Here is a 22,484-nt window from a genome sequence, read left to right as displayed (position 1 = left end):
TGAGCGACTGCGCGTCTGCACCACTGCTCTGTCCTGCTGTGGAGGCTCCTGGTGATGGAGGGTCAGTGGAGGGAGCAGCGCCCCTCCGCCGCTCCTGCATTTACTTCTGCTTCATCAGTTTGTTCAGCTATTGGACACTTTCTCTCTGCCTGAGGAAAGCAATCTGCGAAGTTTCTGTTGTGCTCTTTTGGTGACCCCCCGCCGTTAAGAAACCAAAACCTTGAAAAAAATACAGAAGAGTGCAGCAGAGCAACTTCATCCAAATGATTTACAGAGGCAGCCTGCCGGGGTGTCTGTTTCTGCTCAGGGCTGCTCAGCTGCCTCCTTTTTCAGCTGCAACACCGAGTGAAGCAAATCTGTGGCTTGTCTTTGTGCAGAAGCTGCAAGAAAAACTACTGAAGCGGGGAAACGTGACCTCTTGTTTGAAGGCTCCCAAGCATTATTAGACAAGTAGAATCCTCCTTTGCTCCCGGGAACAGGAGCGTTCTCAGCCTGTTGGAGGGAGATGTTGGGTGCTGTAGGTGGCGACTCATCGGCAGTGTGGAAGAAGTGCACAGCAGATGAGAGGAGATGAGAGGAGATGAGAGTGCCTCTGGAGTGGGTGGATTAACCTTTGTGTTTGTTTGTGCTGTTTTTGACGTTTGCTTTTGCAGTCCACTGGGGGCAATAAAGCACTGAGCCAGTTTACTGGAGGTTACGTGTGAATTTGTGCGGTGCTCCTCAGTGTTTGATGCAGCTGATAAACTCTGATGCAGTGTTTTCAGAGATTTGCTCTGATAGATGAAGGCACTGCTCTGAAATGTCATCTGAAGCGCAGCAGTGTGTGGTTTTTATGAGGGGGGTTTGCCATTAAACTCTTCTGCAGCATCACTTTAAGATTTAGTGCAAAGGACTGAAGTTTTACTGTAAACTCGGTGAGTACGGCAAACAAGAACAGCAACCAGCTACCAATCATCTCATCTACAGGTTCAAAACAAGCATCAGTTCCAGCATAATATGAGCAGTTATATGGTAGAAGATAAAATGCTGATGCTAATGCTAATACAGTCTTGAGAATACTAATATGAATACTAGTACTAATACTAATACTGATGCTACGGGTGGCAGCTGGAGCCTCTTCAGGTCTGGAGCCTCCTCCAGCAGCACCAGGATCTGGGATGAGGGGAGAAGAAGAGGAGTCAGGAACACGTCTGGGGACAGGAGGAGGAGAGAGAAGCCCAGTGCATCATGGGAGATCCCAGCAGTCTGAGCCTATAGCAGCAGATCTAAGGGCCAGCCTAAGCAGTCCTGACTATAAGCCTGATCAACAAGGAGGTCTGGATGGATGATGGATGGATGATGGATGGATGTTTGTGCTGAATCATCAAAGGCAGTGAGCGTCTTTGCCATCTGGAGAACTCTCCAGCTGATTACTGGACATGCAATCCAAATCTTTGCAGAGATTTGGGCTTTTGAAGGCTGTGGTCTAAACTTTTGATCAGCTGATGAACGGCCCGGTTCAGTTCAGTTGTTGTTTTCAATAAATCGCCTCTCACAACTTTTGCTCTCTTGTTCCCATTTCTTCTTTTTGCCTTCTGAAGCTCTACTTAGAACCTTGCATGCAGCCTTGCTGTGGAGACACGACCACCACATCAGCGCATGGCCCACCAGCATTTCTAGTTTGCACATAAACTGGGATCTTTGTGTTTAATGCGTGTGTGTGTGTGTGTGTGTGTGTGTGTGAGACATCAACGGGGTTCACACAGCTAACGATCAGGGTCAACTGTCCCAACTCAACCTGAGTACCTACAGACAAGTTGGCGCCTCAGGGTTTGTGTATAAAGAACACGTCCTCAGTCACTCTGAAAAAGTCTGGACCTCATTGATAGTTTAGGGTCTGGAACGCAGGGAACAAAACCGTTCTTCATCTGAGGTTCTGTCTCAGCAGCATCGCCGTCAGCATTCTCTGAGCTCTCGTTCAGCTTTGTAACAACGACCCAGCTCACATTATCGTTTATCCACAGCCTGGAGAAGGAGGAACCTAAGGAGCAGTGGGTGGAGCCTCTCCCTGCAGCGCTCCAGTGTCTCCATCCATCCATCCATCCATCCCTCCATCCATATTTTCCCTCTTCTCCTGTTGAGGGTGGTGGGGGTGGAGCCTATCCCAGCAGCCTTCCCCCTGGACAGGTCACCAGTCCATGGCAGGGCCAACACATAGAGACAGACAACCATTGGCTCTCCCAGCCACGCCTACGGTCAATTTAGAGTCTGGATTAACCTGGTCCCTCTTGATGTCTTTGGACTGTGGAGGAAGCTGGAGTACCAGAGAGAACCCAGTGTCTCCTCCTCTGGCTTAAGGAGGGCACAAGCTCCGCCTCCCAGCCCCAGACCTCAAGGCCTGCTGGGACAGATCCTGATGCAATCTTTATTTCATTAAATCTGTCAGAGGGTTTTGTGTTCACACGTGCTTTACGTTTGTTTTTTCAGACAGCCAAACTAGCATCGCCATGGTTACTGCAGGGCACCGAAAATAAAACACAAGGCACAAAGTTACATACAGCAATTGTAGCTCTTATCCAGTTCTTTTTTTAGACTGTTTCTTGGCGTACAAGCTTGAACAGCAGAGTGGTTTCTCCGTGGGAAACATAATCAACTTAAACTATAAAAAACAAGACTGACCTTGTTGTGTTTATGGTTGTGTTCGGAGTCACGGTCCGGTCATGTGACTCCAGCACCAGAAAAGTCAAGTATTCACTGTCTCAAAAAGGAAGCTCCTCTCGATCAAAGTCCTTGAGACGTAGTCAGAGGTTCCATCGTCGACTCTGAAGGTCAGAGTCCTGAACATCTGACAGACCCGTGTGTCACATCAGCACGCCCAGGTGGAGCCCTCAGCTCATCTCCAGCTGATTTAACTGGTCTTTGAGGTTCCATCATGGTAGCACTGAGAGCAGCCATAACAATCCCTCCGGCTGCCACTCTGCTTTGACTCGTCTCTCCCTGCAGGTCATGGCGACTCACTCACAGGCGCAATGTAAGCTTGATGTTTTTACACAGTTTTGCACCTCACCGTGAGAAATCACTACAACTTCAGAGTGTCACAGTCTGACCGGTTCTTCCACCAGGCGTTCCCAGCAGACCCTCAATACTAGTTTGGGCCTACCAGGTCTGCATGGCGTCTTCCACTGCTACCCGATCCAACCCACCAGCAGATGGCGGTCAGTCAACAGCTCAGCTCCTCTCTTCACCCGAGTGTCCAGAACATACAGCCGCAGATCAAATGATCCGACTATAAAATCGATCATGGACCTGCGACCTAGGATGTCCTGGTGCCACGTGCACCGATGGACATCCTTGTGTCCCAACATGGTGTTGGTTATGGACAAACTGCGACTCGCACAGAAGTCAATTACTGATCACCACTTGGGTGGTTCAGGTCAGGCCTGCGGTGCCTCCCAATCACGCCCCTCCAGGTCACGAAGTCCAACCCCTCTCAAGGACTTGGGTTCCGGACCTGGAGTTGTGTGTCCAGGTGTGGCCGATGACATCTAGCTGGTAACGCTCAACCACTTCCACCAGCTTTGGCTCCTTCCCCACTAGAGGTGACGTTCCATGTCCCAAGAGCCCGCTTCCATGTGATCAGATGGTTTGTGATGTGAAGCCCAAGCTCACGACTCCATGGCAGCAGTCAGTCCAGCTGTGGACCCCTGCTGGTCCTTCTGGGTGGTAGCAACTGTCAATCAGTGTTCATTTGGAAGCTCAGAGGACGTTGTTTTACACCTTGAAGAAGAATATGAAGAATAAATTGCTGGTAAGTTGTTGAAGTCTAAGAAGAATTTCTTTAACCAGAGTTTCTCTGGCTCGTGTGTGTCGTCGTCAAAGAGGAAAACGCAACACAGGTGTTAATGCCATCGCCATGGCAACCAACCTGCATCCCGTGTATAGAGGTTTCAGATGAAGTTGGAGAAACGGCTCGTAGCTCTGCTTCCACTGTACGAGATCATGATGACGCTGACCAACAATTCTGACCCGTTTGAAATTCATCCAAATGTCAGATGGCCGGTCGCGAGCTAATCGGGTCACGATCGGCCCTCACGAACTAAACTAAATTCACGTGGCTTGAAAATCGGCTCAAATGGCTTCATTGAAGAACAGGTTTTGTGTTGTCACAGTGACCTCGATCTCCAAAATGTGATCAGTTAATCATGAAGGTTTGTGTCAATGTAAAGAAACTCCCTCACAATGACCTTGAGGAGAGGGTGGCACTGTGGCCGGTGGTTTGCAGTGACAATCCAGACTCTAGATTGACCGTAGGCGTGGCTGGGAGAGCCAATGGTTGTCTGTCTCTATGTGTTGGCCCTGCCATGGACTGGTGACCTGTCCAGGGGGAAGGCTGCTGGGATAGGCTCCACCCCCACCACCCTCAACAGGAGAAGAGGGGGAACATGGAGGGATGGATGGATGGAGGGATGGATGGAGGGAGGGATGGAGGGATGATGGATGGATGGATGGATGGATGGAGGGATGGATGGATGGATGGAGGGAGGGATGGATGGATGGAGGGATGGATGATGGAGGGGTGGATGAATGATGGACGGAGGGATGGAGGGATGGATGGACGGAGGGATGGATGGATGGATGGACGGAGGGATGGATGGAGGGATGGATGGACGGAGGGATGGATGGAGGGATGGATGGATGGACGGAGGGATGGATGGATGGATGGACGGAGGGATGGATGGATGGAGGGATGGATGGAGGGATGGATGGATGGATGGCTGGACGGAGGGATGGATAGAGGGATGGATGGATGGAGGGATGGATGGAGGGATGGATGGACGGAGGGATGGATAGAGGGATGGATGGACGGAGGGATGGATGGAGGGATGGATAGAGGGATGGATGGATGGAGGGATGGATGGATGGCTGGACGGAGGGATGGATAGAGGGATGGATGGATGGAGGGATGGATGGATGGATGGCTGGACGGAGGGATGGATAGAGGGATGGATGGACGGAGGGATGGATGGAGGGATGGATAGAGGGATGGATGGAGGGATGGATGGATGGCTGGACGGAGGGATGGATAGAGGGATGGATGGATGGAGGGATGGATGGATGGCTGGACGGAGGGATGGATAGAGGGATGGATGGATGGAGGGATGGATGGATGGATGGAACTCTCATAAGCAAAAATGAAACCCCTATTTACTCCACAGAGGAGTTCCTATGTTCATACACAGTGACGTACACTTCATCTGAGGCCAAAAGGCAGCCTGTGTAAAGGAGGGAAAAACGTGTCCTGCTAAATTGTTCAATCAACTTCTTTCGATTCATTTCATTAATATTCATTCAACTGGCTTTCCTCCCCTGCTGCTCGTCGCGCCTCAAAACTGCAGCAGCCGCTGCTTCGAGCTAGCCTGGTTAGCCGAGCTGACTCAGAGCTAAAACTCTGGTTCAGACTGCTCACGTTTGATTGACGTCCCACCCTGAGCACATGGAGGGGTTCATCCTGCCTGGCAATCACAGCACCACCTAGTGGTGACAGGAAATGTCATATTTACACTGAGAGGTCATGTATGTGGCCTGTGGATGGATCCCACTCTAGTCTGGTAGGAAACCCCCAAACACCTTGGGGATGAACCTCAGTGAACGCCGTCAGTCTTCGTTACACGCTGAGGCTGACGTGGCGGCAAACACCGGGAAAAAGGAAGCTGTTATGACCTCAACAGGAAGTCCACCATTTTAAATTGCATCTGTTATTTTTCCCCATTTCCAGGTGTTGTACTTCAACAAACTCGTCTTTGGGGCAGAACCTGATTCTCCTCCACTTACCATCATATCAAACCTGGGTATTTTTAATTGTGACGCTTTGTCGGCTGCGTCACGACTGGCTGGCGAGGTTTGATCATTCACCCTGAAAACCACAGCTCTCACGCGTCCTTCCTACATGTCGTCACATGTTTGATCAACATCCTGCTCGCAGCACATCTGCAGGTCAGTGTAACAAACGTCAAGTGACTGACGTCAACAATACATGTTGACTTCACCCAACACCCAGCAAGGTGCGGGACGCTGAGTGACGGTCCTCTGCTTCCACCTGGTGGCCGCATGGAAACATCGCATGTTCGTGTCATTAATTGTTATTCCTCATTTGGTCAGTAGGTGACAGCACCTGCCTGCAGATCCTGTGAGACCCCCAGCCATGACCGCGAGTTTTGATGATTGGCCACCACAGTCTAAACCCTCATACCTACGTTGTCGGATCTGGGTCAAACGCCACGTTTCATAAATGTTCCCCCCTGAACACATCTAGGGGTTGATATCGACTCTCGGTCTTAGCACCACTTAGTGGTGACAGGAAACGGCATGTTTTACACCGAGGGGAATCCAGAATCCAACTCAGAGCTGGTCAGATCCCCCAAACCCTTTGTGGGTGGATCCCAGGCACAGCTGTGTCTTCCTGTTGCACAATCAGACTGTGGAGGGGCAGCGAAGGTTGATGCGTCTCCTTGACACAGTTGAGATTCACTCCACATAGTCATGACATCATGAAACTTTGTACAGACGTCATGGTTGGGTACACATTACATGGGTTTGGTACACAGCTGTGCAGTGGTGCCTCATCAGCGCCCCCTACTACCATCGAATGAGTACATACAGCAGGTCAGTGCTAATTTTGACCTGCGCTGTATTTGATGCCTGAGGTAACACCCAACACCGTCACCACAAGCATTAGCATGTGTTAGCATTAGCCTGGTAATGCTCATTTGGTGTTATTTGTTTCGGGGGCCAGCGGAATAAACTGAGCATTATCACGACCATGCTACTTAGCAGCTCAGTGCTAACTTTGACTTTTGATGTGGGTTAGGGTTGGGGTTAACGCTATCCTACAAAAAATCCAGATGTAGTCGTTACTGTCTCATTTTTCAATATCTGAAAACAGCGTATTCGATTAGAGAATATGAGTGTAGTTTTTCATGCATTTGTTTCTTTATTCTGTCTTTGTCTTTTGGGAACGTCTGTTCACACTCCGTACCAGTTGGTGGCGGCAATGCGCCAACATGTTGTTTGTGAGCCGCCAACTTTAGAGGAAGAAGAAGAAGAAGAAGAAGGCGTTCCGCCCATGGTTCCGCCTGTGAGAGACGAGCCCGCCGAACTCAAGTGTAGAGCAGACATGGCGGAGTGACTGAGGCAGGAACCGCCGTGGTTGTCGGACCCTACGCTCGCTAACCCGACCACAAGGTACTGGTAGCCTTCACACAAGTTGGCTCATTGAAGCGGAGAGAACGTAGCTGTGTCGGGCGGCCCGCTCGACTCACTCACCCAGAACCCTGAAGGAACCAGCGACACACGGCCATTGGCTGTTTAGTTAAATCAGTACATGTACGAACACTGTGATAGTTTTAATATAATAATTATATAAATATAATTTTCAAAATGTGATCATACGGAAAGTATTTTTTAACTTATCTATTATTCTTAAATTTGATGAAGCTATTAATTAATGATATTAATTCTAAAATTTGAAACATAATGTCATCGTGTATTTTAGTTACTTTTCACCATTGCAGTCTTTTACTCTTCACTCTCGCTTGAAGAGTGAATGTGTTTCGTACTAAAACGAAGAGTAGAACAAAGTAAAACCGAGTGTACCGTAGATGATATTGTCTAAAGTAACGCAGTAGAAGTACTGTGATTATACTGAGCAGAATGAATTTATTGTCAATAAAAGGGAGAGCCCAGCTGCTGGCAGTGAGCTGGAGGGAGGCTCCAGGTGAATCTAAGGTGCTCTAGAAGTCATAGGAAGAAGAAAGCACCAGGCTTACTCTCTCTCTCACACGGAGCTAAAAATGATAGTGAGTTCTGTTGAAGTGGTTTTAAAAAAAAAAGAGAGAAGAAAAGTTCTTCAGTTTTGTTGCCTTCAGGGACCACGAAGGTGACAATTTCAGACTGTCGTCAAACGCTGAGCGTTGCATCGTTCATCTCATTCTTCCAGGGCATCACACCACATTCCCTCACTATGTTTCTGAGTGCGGAACAGGAGGCCCTGGTTGGTCGGATGTTTGAAATCTATGTGACGGAGCACCATCGTGATGACATCATCCAGCTTGTTGCAGATGCGAACGAAGAGACTCATCACCCTGTTGTTATCAATGCGATGACCTTGTTTGAAGCCAACATGGAGGTAATGACAGCACAGTTGAAAACTCAACCCACCGAGTCACTGGACTTGGAAGTGGGATCTGATGAGGAGGAGCAAGGCCGCGTGTTAGAAGTCATCATATCAATGATATCTTTGCATATCATACGACGTCATGGTTATGACATCGGTGAAGGAAAGACACAGCGACCCCTCGGTGAGACGCAGGAGGACTGTGTCAGTCAGCTGGAAAGCTTTAGAAAGCTTTTCTGCTGCTCTTGACATTTTTCAGCCCAATTCGACCCAAAACCACAGGTGGCAGAGTTGCTTTTACTTTCAATAGTTTTTCTAAAACGTTAGAAAACACAGCATGATCAGCACAGCATCGACAAACTCTGAATCGACCAAAGCCTGGTCGTCACTCACGCATCAAATATGGGAGTAGGAGACTTTAGTTCCCAGGCTCTAAAGTTGCTTCTCAGGTCCAGCCCCACAGCCTGTGTCTGCAAGTTTAGCTTAGCCTCATAATGAAACCTAACATGGGGAAGCAGCATTTAGCTGGTGTGCCGCACACAAATGGAAGAAGCTGCTAACAGAAGAGAAGTCAGGCCCAAGTGTGAATATTTTAAAATCCAGATTAAAACTCTTCTTTTGTCTCATGCTTATGTTTGAGCTCTCTTACTTGCACCGTATGCTCTTCCAGCGGTTTTGGTAAGAGTTGAACTGTTAATCATTCACGGTTGAGTGGCGTTCCGGCGCTGCAGCTGCTCAGCCACTCGCCAGTATTGGCTACACGGTGAAGATCACATCTTTGACCTGCCTTCAGCTGTCCTCTTGTGTATGAAATGGGTTCTAGAAATAAAGCTGCACTGGCCTTAAATCAAACTCGTCCTAAGCTGCTTGAACCCTGAAGTCTCCTTTGCACGTTTCATCCATGTCTGTACCAGTCTCATGATGTCTGCACCAGTCTCATGATGTCTGCACCGGTCTCATGATATCTGTACCAGTCTCATGATATCTGCACCAGTCTCATGATGTCTGTACCAGTCTCATGATATCTGCACCAGTCTCATGATATCTGTACCAGTCTCATGATGTCTGTACCAGTCTCATGATGTCTGTACCAGTCTCATGATGTCTGTACCAGTCTCATGATGTCTGTACCAGTCTCATGATGTCTGTACCAGTCTCATGATATCTGTACCAGTCTCATGATATCTGTACCAGTCTCATGATGTCTGTACCAGTCTCATGATGTCTGTACCAGTCTCATGATGTCTGTACCAGTCTCATGTCTGTACCAGTCTCAGGATATCTGTACCAGTCTCATGATGTCTGCACCAGTCTCATGATGTCTGTACCAGTCTCATGATATCTGTACCAGTCTCATGATGTCTGCACCAGTCTCATGATGTCTGTACCAGTCTCATGATATCTGTACCAGTCTCATGATGTCTGCACCAGTCTCATGATGTCTGCACCAGTCTCATGATGTCTGTACCAGTCTCATGATATCTGTACCAGTCTCATGATATCTGTACCAGTCTCATGATGTCTGCACCAGTCTCATGATGTCTGTACCAGTCTCATGATATCTGTACCAGTCTCATGATATCTGTACCAGTCTCATGATGTCTGTACCAGTCTCATGATGTCTGTACCAGTCTCATGATGTCTGTACCAGTCTCAGGATATCTGTACCAGTCTCATGATGTCTGCACCAGTCTCATGATGTCTGTACCAGTCTCATGATATCTGTACCAGTCTCATGATGTCTGCACCAGTCTCATGATATCTCCACCAGTCTCATGATGTCTGTACCAGTCTCATGATGTCTGTACCAGTCTCATGATATCTCCACCAGTCTCATGATGTCTGTACCAGTCTCATGATGTCTGTACCAGTCTCATGATGTCTGTACCAGTCTCATGTCTGTACCAGTCTCAGGATATCTGTACCAGTCTCATGATGTCTGTACCAGTCTCAGGATGTCTGTACCAGTCTCATGATATCTGTACCAGTCTCAGGATGTCTGTACCAGTCTCATGATGTCTGTACCAGTCTCATGATGTCTGTGCTCTCTTTTGCCACAGATTGGCGACTATTTCAACGCCTATCCCAACGATGTCCTGGCTGTATTTGATAAAGTTTTGCACAAAACAGCCATTGATTTGTCAAACAGTGCCTCTGCCAGTCACTTTGGAGGACAAAGATCTGAAACTCAGGGAATGAGGTACACTCTCCATACCCGCATTGCAGGTGAGACGTCCAAAGATGGTCACGTTTTACCTCAGTGGGTCAAACCCTGAGGTCACATGAGGATGTCTGATCCTTCTGACCGTCAGCACAGAGACTTCCTCCTCTCCTTTCCTTTCTAGATTTAGAAATGCTGAGGCTGTCGGCGTGTGTAGCTTCTATGTGACTGGACAATTCTGAAAGTGCAGCCATGACCGTGTCCCTTAAAGAGGAGCCCACAGCTAAACTACGGGGTGCTCCTAATCAGACAGATGCTTCCCTCCTCTGTAGTTGGCGATGTCAAGGCAGGATGTCTCTGTAGCGCCACAATATTTAATTGAAAATGTTAGGTTGACACCTAGTGTGCCTTGAACAAATATTGCATTTTGTGATCAATTGCGCAGAGAGATTGAAGGAAGTAGCCCAACGATGAGCAAGCGATTCCACAGTTCGTAGGTCACCTCTGAGTCAGAGTGTCTGGTTTCACAACAGTTGATCTCATCAGCTTTGAGTTGGTTGACTCTGAGTTAAGTGCGTGCGCCACAACGATAGAAAGCTGCCATCAGTGGAGCCCCGATACTATGGGTCACCATGGCGACAGCTCACGACGACAGCTCCTCATACTTTACCAGTCTGGAACTGGAAATCATCATGCTTACATAGAGGAAGAATGAATGTGTTTTTAGAGGTAAAAGGTAGTAAGAGAGAGATGCATCGGTGCGGGATGCACAAGTTTGAATGCGTCCATTCATAATAATTACACTTAGAAGGAGTGTAATTATTATGAATGCGTCCATTCATAATAATTACACTTAGAAGGAGTGTAACGCTATGGAAGCGAAAATTGATATTTTTTTTTAAGTGCAATTCAACGCACAAAAAGGAACATGATAGCAGCTTAAAATGAAATCTAAGGATCTTCTTTGTTATATCAACATAAGGGTCCAGAGTCTGCGGTTCTCCCTGTGCCGGGGGGTTTTCTCCGGCCCCGACATCCCTGATTGTCACGGTCATGTCGATGTGCAGTGAAATCCCACCTTTCACATAGTTGTCTGCACTGGATCCACGGCAGTTGTTGCATGTGTTTTGCACTTACTTTTTTCTGAGGTCGAAGGTCAGGAATTTAGCTGGATCCACCAATCAGAACTCATTCATGACAGTTGCATTGTGCAGACTCCTGGTATTTAAATCTTTGTTAGCCGCCTTCTCACAATGGAGGAAAAAGCCTGAAGTTTTACCTGTTACTCATGGTCTGTCATTGGTGTCCAGGTCTCCCAGTTTGTCCAGAGCTCACCAGAGACACTATTCCCCGGTCCAGGGATGTGGGACACTTCCTGTCCGTCACCGGTACCGTCATACGCACCAGTGTTGCCAAGGTAACAGCATGCCTCATGGTTTGAGTTTTCAAGGGGGGTGGTGTTAAACTGAGTGGCACGTCACATTGAAAGTGAAGCAAACTTGGCTGGACGGAGGATTTGACCCCGCTGAGAGTCGTCCTACATGCTTAACACTGTCAGACTGCTGAGGATGCGCTTCAGACGGGGGGCATCCCGACATTCTGCTCGCGCTGCTCCAGGATGATGCCAGCAAGGGGACTAAAGCTGTGAGTGATGCTGGACGCTCTCATCTGTGTCACTCTCTCCAGCTGGCTGGGATACGCGAGTGCGTGAGGTTGAAGGGGAATGTGTGGCAAGGCCACGTTGTTTTTTGTTTGAAAATCACGTGGTTGAATCTCAGAGATTAGAATTTGTTTCAGTCAAAAGCGAGGCTGCACTTTAGGGAAGTTTGTGTCAGTGAAATGCTGAATTTCAGATTTGAATGTGGGATGTGAGGTGGGTGGGGAACATTTTAAATGAGGTGAGTTGAACAGGCCGGTAGTTAATTGAGATTGTTGACACTTACCACAGTTGGTTAGGTGGTTAGAACAGTGGTTAGCTTGTTTTTTTGGCACAGTTCAGGTAAGTTGGGGCACGCCTAACCAAGTCTCTCCAGGATGTAGAGCCAACAGACACTATGGTACTTGTCCATGCGCGCACACACGCACAGCTGCAGTTGTCATCTCTGTTTTATGATGGTATTTTAGATGGGTCAGGTCAACCTCTTTGTCAGGGTTCACCCTGTAACACATCATGAAATATCCCGTTACTGTTCCATAAGAGGTAGAATGCACTGATCAAGGAAGCATTTTCAGTTCCATAGTGGAGAATGTAGCTTGGAGATGCAGTCAAGGGGAACTGTGGTGGTCATGATGAAATCTGGGGAAGCCTGCAGAGACCAGACTTGCTTGTGCTTGCTTTGCAGAAATGCAAATCAAAACTTGCAATGGACTGTAAAAAATCTGTAAGATGTTCTTGACTGTAGTTGTGGTGCAGCCTCTCACTTCCGCAATCAAGACGAGGCAGCGCTGGACGGGAGGTGGGAGTTTACAGCGAGACTCACTGAAAGCAGTGCAAAAGCTGCACTTCTCCAACTGCACTGTGACCAGATAAGATTCTTCACTTCTCTGCATTTAAGAAAATCTGCTCTATTTTAGAAGAATTAGAATTAAAGTATGCAAAACAATGTCGACTCAACCACTGTGTTTGGGAACAACCAACTCACTGCAGTCAACAAAGGAACAGTTAGAGGAGAAAAAGAGCAGCAGTTTTTGAATAAAAAGAAGACAGCCGGCTTTTTAGCTTGGATTCTGTCTATCATTTAGGTCTCAGTAATGATTGGATTTCCAGTTGTAAAGGGTACACCACAGATGTCAGCCAAGGTTTTCAAAGTCGCCATCAGGTTTTGCTTCCTGCCTGTAAAACTAAATCGAGGGTTAAAAAATGTCCTGTTGTGTGTGATGATAAACTTGTGCATGATACGGTTTAATGACTGAGGCTGGTTTATCTATTTTAGGGTGTCTGAACTTTGTTGCATGTTGTTGACTTCACAGTACTGGTAACCAAGTATTGGTTGATATGGTTGTGTGGAGCTTTTTACCTCTGAGGAGGATTCATTGAGGAAAAACACCACCTAGCAATTTGATCACATTGTGACTGAGATTTCCGGCTGTGCTTACAGTCCTAAATGTGGAAGCAACTGTCCGTGATGGGCCGAACTGTTAACTTGGACATAAAATGAACGTCTGCTTCAGCTCTGTTCATCAGCAGTCGTGCCGTGTTGTCACGTTGTGATCAGTGCCCTCTCCTCTTTCTAGGTCCTGGAGTACGAGCGGGATTACATGTGCGCCAAGTGTCGTCATGTTTTCACGGTGCAGGCAGATTTTGACCAGTTCTATACCTTTTTCCCGCCGGCGGCCTGCCCTCATCCCGATGGCTGCAACTCTTACAAGTTCAGTTGTCTGTCTGGAGGATCCGAGCCTGCCGTGTGCAGGGACTACCAGGAGATCAAGATACAAGAGCAAGTAGGACAATCAGCGCCTTCGGTGACTGTTTGATGATCAGTTTTAGATCAGTAAACAATCCGTTTTTATAAACCCAAACAGGTGCAGAGGCTGTCAGTGGGCAGTATTCCTCGTTCCATGGTGGTGGTTCTGGAGGATGACCTGGTCGACAGGTGTAAATCTGGTAAGAACCAGCACGATCAGACGAGACCCGTTCACCGTCTGAAGCTTAGGCTGAGCTCAGAATCAGACTGGACTTCATTTCAGTGAGTTGAGTTGCCAGCAAAGGTTACGTGACGTTCAGAGACACCAAGTGGTCCGACACCTTCTCCGCCTGTCCAGTACAGTTCACCAACTGTGGGCCCAGATGTGCCGTTATTGGGATGTCAGGATGGTGGCGTCGGCCCAGATGGAGCGGCATGGCTCGGAGGCAGAGAGGCTGTTGGGAACCAAAGGGTTCGACCTTAACTGGTCCTGAGGCGTAGGTTGGTGCCTTGCATGGCAGCCTCCACCATCAGTGTGAGAACGCGAATGAGACGACATTGTAAGGCGCTTTGAGTACCGGCAAGGTAGAGAAAGCTCTATATGGACAGCGTCCATTGACTAGATTCCATTCCATAGCTGCACTGGTCCATGAGGCCGCCGAACGTGGATCACCCCCCCCCCCACACACACACACACACACAGCTCAAATAAATTGCTTTGAATTACTTTTGAATGTTAAAGCCTTTGTGTATATGTCTTTTAAGCCTCATGATGTGAATTCATGTGTGGCCCCTAGGAGATGATGTCACTGTTTACGGAGTGATGTGCCAGCGCTGGAAACCCTTTTTTGACGGCGCTCGCTGCGATGTGGAGCTGGTCCTCAAAGCCAACAACATCGAAGTCAATAACCAGCAGGGCGCTGCTGCGCTGCTCATGGAGGACGTTCAGAAAGAATTTGAAGACTTCTGGGACAGCCATCAACATGATCCCATGTCTGGTTTGTAAGAATTTGTCCCACTGCTCTAAGATTTCTCTATTCTCTGCTTCTTGTTTTATTTTGAATTTAATTTCTTTGATTCTTTCTACCATCTGTAGGCAGAAACCATATCTTGCTAAGTCTGTGCCCTCAAGTGTTTGGCATGTATGTCATTAAACTGGCAGTGGCCATGGTGTTGGCTGGTGGGGTGCAGAGAACAGATGCTTCAGGGACCAAGATCCGGGGTATGACCACAGCAGAGTCCTTTGTTTGAAAAGATGATGATGATTGCAAACTTCAAATCCATTCCAGCTGAAAGGTTGTTACAGTAATTATGTCATCATTGCAACTGTTTTTAATACTTCTCAGTACGTGTCATGAAGTCCACCTGCAGGGGTTGTGTCTTTATAATGCAGCATACGTCACCTGTTTCCTGCATGTCGCTGTCACTTGAAGACGCGGCGCTCAGTGACGTGGAGTCGATCTTGTCTTCCCTAGGTGAGTGTCACATGTTACTTGTTGGGGACCCTGGCACCGGGAAGTCACAGTTCTTAAAGTATGCAGCTAAGATCATTCCTCGCTCTGTGCTCACCGCTGGGATTGGATCAACAAGTGCAGGTAGGACCCGTTCACCATGTCAGTGCTGTGGTCAGCTAGCTGCTCGATCACTCTAACCACAGTCACCAATTTGACCCGTGTGATTACATGACCACACAAGCATGCTGCTGTTTAACGTGAACTTGTGTGTCCTCCAAGTTTGTGCAGTTTGTTAATGTTACACCCACCAGACACTGCAGAGGAAAGTCTGACGAGCATGCGAGTGAAAGGTCAGCAAAGTAAAGACGCACTCAAGCTGTTAAACCCAATGAAACAACAACGAAGCACAATTACGATACCTGTGAGGCCTACGGCCGAGGACACGGCCTCAAAGAGACCTCAAGAAATCACTGACTACAACAAACTACCATGGTGCTGATACGGACCGTTAACCAAGAGCGGTTTGGGACAGCGGCCCACGCCACACCCCTCAGGGGTTTAAACGAGAGCTTCACAACAAACACATGAGGGAGCCGTGGCGGCTGGGCCGGTGTGAGCAGCGTCTGGTTGCATCACCACAACCGACTTTACAACACCGCCGCTGCCTTTGCACCTTGCAGAAGTGCTTTATTTTCAAGAGGACAATCATTTAGGTTTTGATGATTTAAAAAATGACATCTTTGAAAACGTTACGTACAAACTTTAGTACTTGTATTTAATGTGTTTTTATATGTTGTTCGTTGGGAAATACACATTTTTTAAACTATCCTATTCCCTGCATTTTCCTTGCTAAGAAGCTTTTATTTATCACATCACAACATTGTCCTCTTTGATCACAATCGCACACCTAATGGTGCAGCACTCGATCGCAGGTGAAGTTTTAGGTGTGAACATCCACTCCCTTGATGAAGGGCAGGATTTGCTAATAATTTGCATGCACTTTGTTGAAGGACTGACGGTAGCAGCAGTGAAGGATGGAGGTGATTGGCACCTCGAGGCAGGAGCCCTGGTCCTGTCAGATGGTGGTTTGTGCTGCATTGATGAATTCAACAGCATCAAGGAGCACGACCGCATCAGCATCCACGAGGCCATGGAACAGCAGTCTATCAGTGTTGCCAAAGCAGGGTAGGACACTCCTTCAGACCTTTGTGTCCATGTGCTCAAAGAATGCTGCCTTCAGCAGAGAGACGCACCTGAGTCCAGGTGAAACGGCACTGAGAACGCAGCACCATTCCTGCTGTCTTCAGGCTGGAGGCGGCAGAAACGCGGTGCCCTGTTGGGAGCAGCGGCCAAGAGCCTTGCTGTCGCGGTGTGAGTCTCCGTGAATGAACTCAGTGTTCATCCGCCGCAAACAATAAAATGATAGGGATGACACTGCAGTCTCCACATGTCATAAAAGCTCTTGTAATAAATTTGAACTTGCAGGGAAACTTAAACATAAATCAGGTGTGAGATCTGATCACCAGTGGTGACTGGACACACCCACTCGGCGCTGTCCACTTGTGATCAGCTCCCTCAGAACTTTCCTTGGTTTATTTATCTTTCGCCTGTACGAACCTCTTCGTTCTCTCTCCTCTCTACAGGATAGTGTGTAAGCTCAACACTCGAACCACCATCCTGGCAGCGACCAACCCAAAAGGCCAGTATGACCCCAACGAGCCACTGTCTGTGAATGTGGCTCTAGCTAGCCCCTTGCTGAGTCGCTTTGACCTGGTCCTGGTTCTGCTGGACACCAGAAACAGAGAGTGGGACCGCATCATCTCCTCCTTTATTCTGGAGGACAGAGGTAGAGATGAAAATCCTACATTAAATCCTAAACGAATGTGGAGTAATTTTAATACAATTTAGAAAATTGATTATGGTGCATTGGCAAATCTCCCATACAAACCCAGATATTCATAAATACACAGCTGGGAAAACGACACTGAAAATAGATGTAGAAAAATAGAAAACCATCAGACGTGAGCCTCGTGCGTGAACTCTGCACATGCACGTTTCATCAGAGTACCTGTACTTTGGCGAGCTCCACACCTAGGAGTCCTCCGGACCGCTCGTAGGCTCATGCACACAAAAGCAGACTTGCGTTCATGCTGTAAAATATCACTAACAGCTACAAACAATTGGCTTTCTGAAAATGCAGAGCAGAGATGTTTTACAGCTTGGCTGACTCGGTGTTTCCATGGGTTTATTGGGGTGGGTCCTTTTGCTGGTTGCACATTGCCTGGCATGCGAGTCCAATTTAACATCAGACGTGATTCTTCAAAGACCAAGGTCAGCAGGAACAGATCCGGCTGTCCGCGTGGTGGAGTTTATTTCATGCATGAGGTCTGTTGATGTGTTGAGGGTTGGTTTGTTCAAAAGCTCTTGTAAGAACACACAAGGTTGTTGTGCTGATTATTATTGATTTTCGTGTAGTTATTGTAGTTTTTTGTAAGGTATTATTTCATTTCTTAAAAAGTATTTCCATATTGTCACATGATAAAAGTGATGACATGTCCATGTTGTCGTTGTTCAAAGGGCTGCCCTCTGAGTCCTCCATCCTGTGGTCCTTGGAGAAAATGAAGGCTTATTTCTGCGTGATCAAGCGCTTGCAGCCGCAGATGTCTGAGGAGGCCAACTGCATCCTGACGACGTACTACCGGCTGCAGAGGCAGAGTGAAGGCCGCAGTGCTGCCCGCACAACCATCCGCATGCTGGAGAGTCTGAGCAGACTGGCTGAAGGTGAGGGGCTCTTCACTCACTCCTCAGCAGCTGATGAGCGTGGGAGTGCAGGTGGGACCTGAGAGGAGCGATCAATGAACAGACGGGCCTTGAAATGAAGGAGATGTGGATATACTAATATTAGGTATACATATCTATATACTGTACATAAATACACAAACGTATACACATGTATAAATACACATGTGTATACGTTTGTGTATTCATATATGTGTGTATATGTTTATGTGTATTTATACACACTCACACACACTTTTATTAACTTAGATCACTTCCTCTGACAGGCTTTGTTGTGGACAGCTTTCTGCAGCTTCGTTTCATTCCACAAAATGACGGAGTATAAAATACCTCTGTCTACCAGGGTGATGTCACCTATAGAGCCGTCGCTTGTAGGAGAAGCATGAACGCCGTCGGTTTCTCAGTGTTGCTGTCACTGACCGCTCGTAACTCAGTTTGTTAACCTCAAATTCCCATCAGTCGGATCCCTCCAGCTGGAGAGTCTTGTGTTTGTGCGGCTTCTCCTTCCACTTATTTTCATTCTGGTATTTGACAGTTATGGCAGAAATGAGCTAACATTAGCATGTCACAAGTGCGCTAGCAGGCTGCGAGTGAAGCAAGGGGCCGATACGTCTCTGCAGCTTGTCTGAGCAATAATGTTACACTCCCATCGCTTTCTGAGGGATGTCTTTCGTCTTGGCCTGACAGGAATTATTCTCTAGTTTTATCCAGGAGTGGAGAAGAGTCTGCTGAAGATTTTACCTGCTGGCTACTTGTTTCCTCTCTGAGTCCTGCTTTGTAGTCACAAACTCCACTCAGGCTGACGGCTCCTGGCTGCTTCTTGGCTCCTCATTTGCTGAGACCATCATTTTGTTTCAAAAATGTATTAAACTCATGAAAGAATGTGGTCATGGATTTACTGTGCAAGGATTCTCATTGATTCTCACCAGGCTGGATTATTAACCTCCTGAGAGGGATGTAAGGGCGAGTTTCCACCGGCCCACCTCGGGTCGGGTCGGGTTGGTTTGGCCCCGTGTCCACTGGCCCTAACGCGGTACTAACTGTTACCATTTTGGTCCCTGCTCTTCTGGGGTTCCAAGTGAGCTGAGCGGGGACTAAAATGTGAGGTAAACACAGAGCGGGGCGCTGATTGGGTAACTCACCCACTTACGTGGTCTACTTCCTATCAGCCTGGCCTCGGTGGAATCCTGGCCATGGCTCGATGAAGTCTTTTATTCTTTTCTTAGGGGTTCTGTTTCACCACTTGAAGCCTCGCCTGTCTGTCCTCCCTCACTTTTAGTTTAAGCAAAAACCACTGACCCAGCAACAGTCGTCACGCTGCCTCCATGTCCTCCGTTGTTGTGTCACACACAAATTATGCTGGGGAACTCTCGGCCAGTGAGTCCACCCACGCTGACGTGGTACCGGTGCTGGTGGAGACGCACCTGTACACCCCGCTGTGCCTGCTGTTGGACGAATGTCGTTGATGGCGCTCGAGCAGAAGTCAGAACTATTCTCACCAATGCTTTAATTTGAATCTTACAGCACATGCTCGGCTCATGTACAGAGAGAGAGTGACCACCGAGGATGCCGTCATGGCCGTCTCGGTCATGGAATGCTCCATGCAGGTGAGAGGAGCACAGAACCACATCAGTCATGGTTAGGAACATGACTTTGGTGTGAAACCTCATCTCATATCTTGTCCATTACAAATATATATATATCTTTGGCGTGTTAGCCTGTGACAGCCTGTAAATACATGGTGCACTGCTGTTTAGGGTGGTGGCCTCCTGGGAAACGTAAACGCCATACTGACCTCATTCCCCGCTGACCCTGGTCGGCAGTACCAAACGCAGTGTCAGATCCTGCTGGAAGGTCTGAATCTGCCACACCTCCTCCAGAAGGAGATGGATAGGCTGGCCAGGTGAGTAACAGGCCATTTTACCTCTGTTGTTGAAGATAATAGGTCAGTCCTTGAAGATTTTTGAGAAGAGATGCATTGTTTGACCAGTGGGTGTCTGGTTTGGATGTTGGCCCAACAGTCAGCGCAACAACTGCAGAGCAGCAAACACCTGAATAGTCAAAGAAGTGTCGTCTGGTAGTTAAGTAGGGAATGAAACTGAGACGGCGAACCTTTAGACCAGGGGTGGACAACCAGGTGCCATGGAGGGCCGTGTGTACGCAGGTTTTCCTTCCAACCAAACACTTTAACAGGTGATTCCACTGATTAACACTCTTCTGTGGCTGAAGGTGTGTTAATCAGTGAGGTCACATGTTAAAGTGTTTGGTTGGAAGGAAAACCTGCGTACACACGGCCCTCCATGGCACCTGGTTGTCCACCCCAGCTTTAGATCATGGAATATTCTCTCCCCCGGCACCTGTGCTGCAAGCTGGGACAGAGTTCTGTCTGTTGTTCTGCTCAGGCTAAATGTCAGATGTTGAGTGTTCTGAGGAGTTCTTGGATGACCAGGTTGAGTGGCTACAGATTCTTGTAACGTTAAAATGTAATAATTAAAAAAATAAAAATGTATTTTGTCCTCACCAGGCTACAGACGAACACTTCAGAGGTCTCCAACCTGGACCAGCTAAGAGATCAGCAGCAGCATCAAGTCAGAGACGCTAACACCAACAAGACAGGCAGCAGCAGCAGCTGTGAGGGGGATGGCGGGTTAGAGGGTGGCCTGGATTGGTTCCACTCCATCACAGCATCGCTGGCCTCACCAATATTGACATCAACTCAGAAAGGCGCCAGGAGTAAACCAAACTCTACCTGCTCAACAGAAACCAAAAAGCCAACCTGCCAAACTGAGAGGGACTTTGTTCGTCACCCTGGCTCATCATTAAAGCAGTCTGCCGTTTCAAATACTGGTGGGACGGTCACCTCTGCTGCCTCGGAGGACAAAAACAGGAGGGCTGAAGAGAGGGGACCTGATAATGGAAAGAGCTGTAAAACCACAGAAAAGAGCAAACAATGTGAGGGACTCAAAGACAGAAAACACGCTGAGTTATCAGGATGTGTTGTTCAGAAAGTCTCTAAGACACTCCGAGATAGAAGAGTGAGGGAGCTGCAGCTGAACCTCCAGGAGTGTGACGAAGAGCCAGAGGGAGGGGGAGGAGGAGAGAGGGTGGTGACCGGAGATGGCGTAAGAAAAGTCATGACTCGTGTTGGAGAAACTAAGTCCAGTGATGTCACTGGCAGCACTCTGTCAGATAAAAAGTGTCCCTCAATCAGTTTAATTCAGGGCAGTACGTCATCTGCCACAGATGGTCGGTGTGAGAGGGAAGACAGACGGGAGACTAAAACCATGGGCACTGTTCTAAAGGAAAAGATGGCGGCTCAAAGTGAAACAGACGACCACATAAATGCAAAGTTGTCTGGCTTTACATTCAAACCAAAAAAAATGAGACCTCTGTCCCACAGCCGAGACCTTCATCGCGGCTCAGATGTGAGTGCAGCGTGTAAGCTGGGCAGCAGAGACTCCAACACAAACGCAGGAAGCAGAGAATGTCAACAGAAGGCAGGAAGACATGATGAGTCAGCCGTCCCACTCTCAGACACAGAAGAGGGAAGACGGGAAACGCAGAAGCAGCAACGCAGGCCCTCTGAAGGTGGAGGCAAGAGAAGACAGGGGAGCTGTGTCACTGAGGTCAGGGAGGGTGGTTCTGGAGCTGGGGAGGATGCTTGCACCTTCCCAGGGGCACAAGGACAAGCACTGGGAAGGACATATGTAGAAGGTGATACAGAAAAACTGGGTCCAGGGCAAAGCCTGAGCACTAAAGTAGACGGCCCAATGTGCACCCCACATTTAAAGCCAAGCCCTTCCACATCAGGCCTCAGCAGGCCGATGGTGAGCTCTTCAACGCTGGCTAAACTCTCACGATTCTCTTTCACCTGCGCAGCTGAAACAAGGGCCGTGTCTCACACAGGAGTGGACGAGGATCATCCAGCTGGAGTGGAACAAAGTCTCCCTGAGAGAGACGTCAGGGAATCCTTGAGAACAAACTCTGGAGATGATTCCCCCGAGCACAGTCCGCGAAGAAAAAGGATCAAAACTGCAGTTACGTGGAGCAAAGCGAAGGATCTCTCCGCACCGCCGAGCACAGAGCTCCCACCCAGGGGGGAGCCTGAACCAGGGTCACCAACCATAATAATGTCCACCTGCAGGGCCGAGCAGGTGCCCGCTTCTCTCAGTAAGAGTGGAACTATGGTGACGGAGCGTATTGGTGCTGACTGTCAGAGTACAGACAGAATGAAGAAGAGGAAGTGTTTTGAGCTTGGCCCTGCGCCGACTGCTGTCTGCGGTTCCGCGGGCCCGTTCTCTAATGTGTCTCTGTTTGGTTCTACAGAGTTGAATGATGACGTTCTTGACACCGACTGGGACCAAGAGGTTTCTAAGAAGGCTAAAGTTTGATGTCATCATAAGGGTTTGGAAGAGAGACGATCAAAACAATGAGGCGCCTTTTCCTGTGAGGCCTTTCAGGACAGCGTCACAATTCATGCCTAAATCCTCCTCCTCAAATTTCACTCGACACAA

General features: G+C 48.2%; 1 protein-coding gene across 1 annotated transcript; it reads left to right on the top strand.

Moving 5' to 3' along the window:
• The first annotated feature begins 7,041 nt into the window (after window positions 1–7,041).
• mcm9 (minichromosome maintenance 9 homologous recombination repair factor) lies at window positions 7,042–22,361 on the top strand. Its single transcript, XM_086190547.1, has 15 exons — window positions 7,042–7,221; window positions 7,976–8,164; window positions 10,213–10,378; window positions 11,624–11,730; window positions 13,548–13,754; window positions 13,836–13,917; window positions 14,515–14,715; window positions 14,814–14,939; window positions 15,193–15,312; window positions 16,182–16,356; window positions 16,815–17,017; window positions 17,749–17,952; window positions 19,495–19,577; window positions 19,728–19,873; window positions 20,495–22,361. The coding sequence occupies exons 2-15, from the start codon at window positions 8,000–8,002 to the stop codon at window positions 22,359–22,361; spliced, it is 3,852 nt and encodes a 1,283-aa protein (XP_086046673.1). The 5' UTR covers window positions 7,042–7,221; window positions 7,976–7,999.
• Window positions 22,362–22,484: the final 123 nt, after the last annotated feature.

This window comes from Aulostomus chinensis, chromosome 20, assembly GCF_037954235.1.
Source record: "Aulostomus chinensis isolate RoL2024-O1b breed Wild chromosome 20, RoL_Achi_v1.0, whole genome shotgun sequence".
NCBI classification, from domain to species: domain Eukaryota; kingdom Metazoa; phylum Chordata; class Actinopteri; order Syngnathiformes; family Aulostomidae; genus Aulostomus; species Aulostomus chinensis.
The sequence above is the reverse complement of the archived record's forward strand: the minus strand, read 5'-3'. Positions and strand labels throughout refer to the sequence as shown.

Excerpts from the sequence above, each read along its gene's own strand:
- mcm9 (XM_086190547.1), top strand. The coding sequence starts at position 8,000 with ATGTTTCTGAGTGCGGAACAGGAGGCCCTGGTTGGTCGGATGTTTGAA. Across the intron at positions 10,379-11,623 it reads TCTCCATACCCGCATTGCAG|GTCTCCCAGTTTGTCCAGAG; the intron begins GTGAGACGTCCA and ends ATTGGTGTCCAG. Across the intron at positions 19,578-19,727 it reads TCATGGAATGCTCCATGCAG|GGTGGTGGCCTCCTGGGAAA; the intron begins GTGAGAGGAGCA and ends ACTGCTGTTTAG.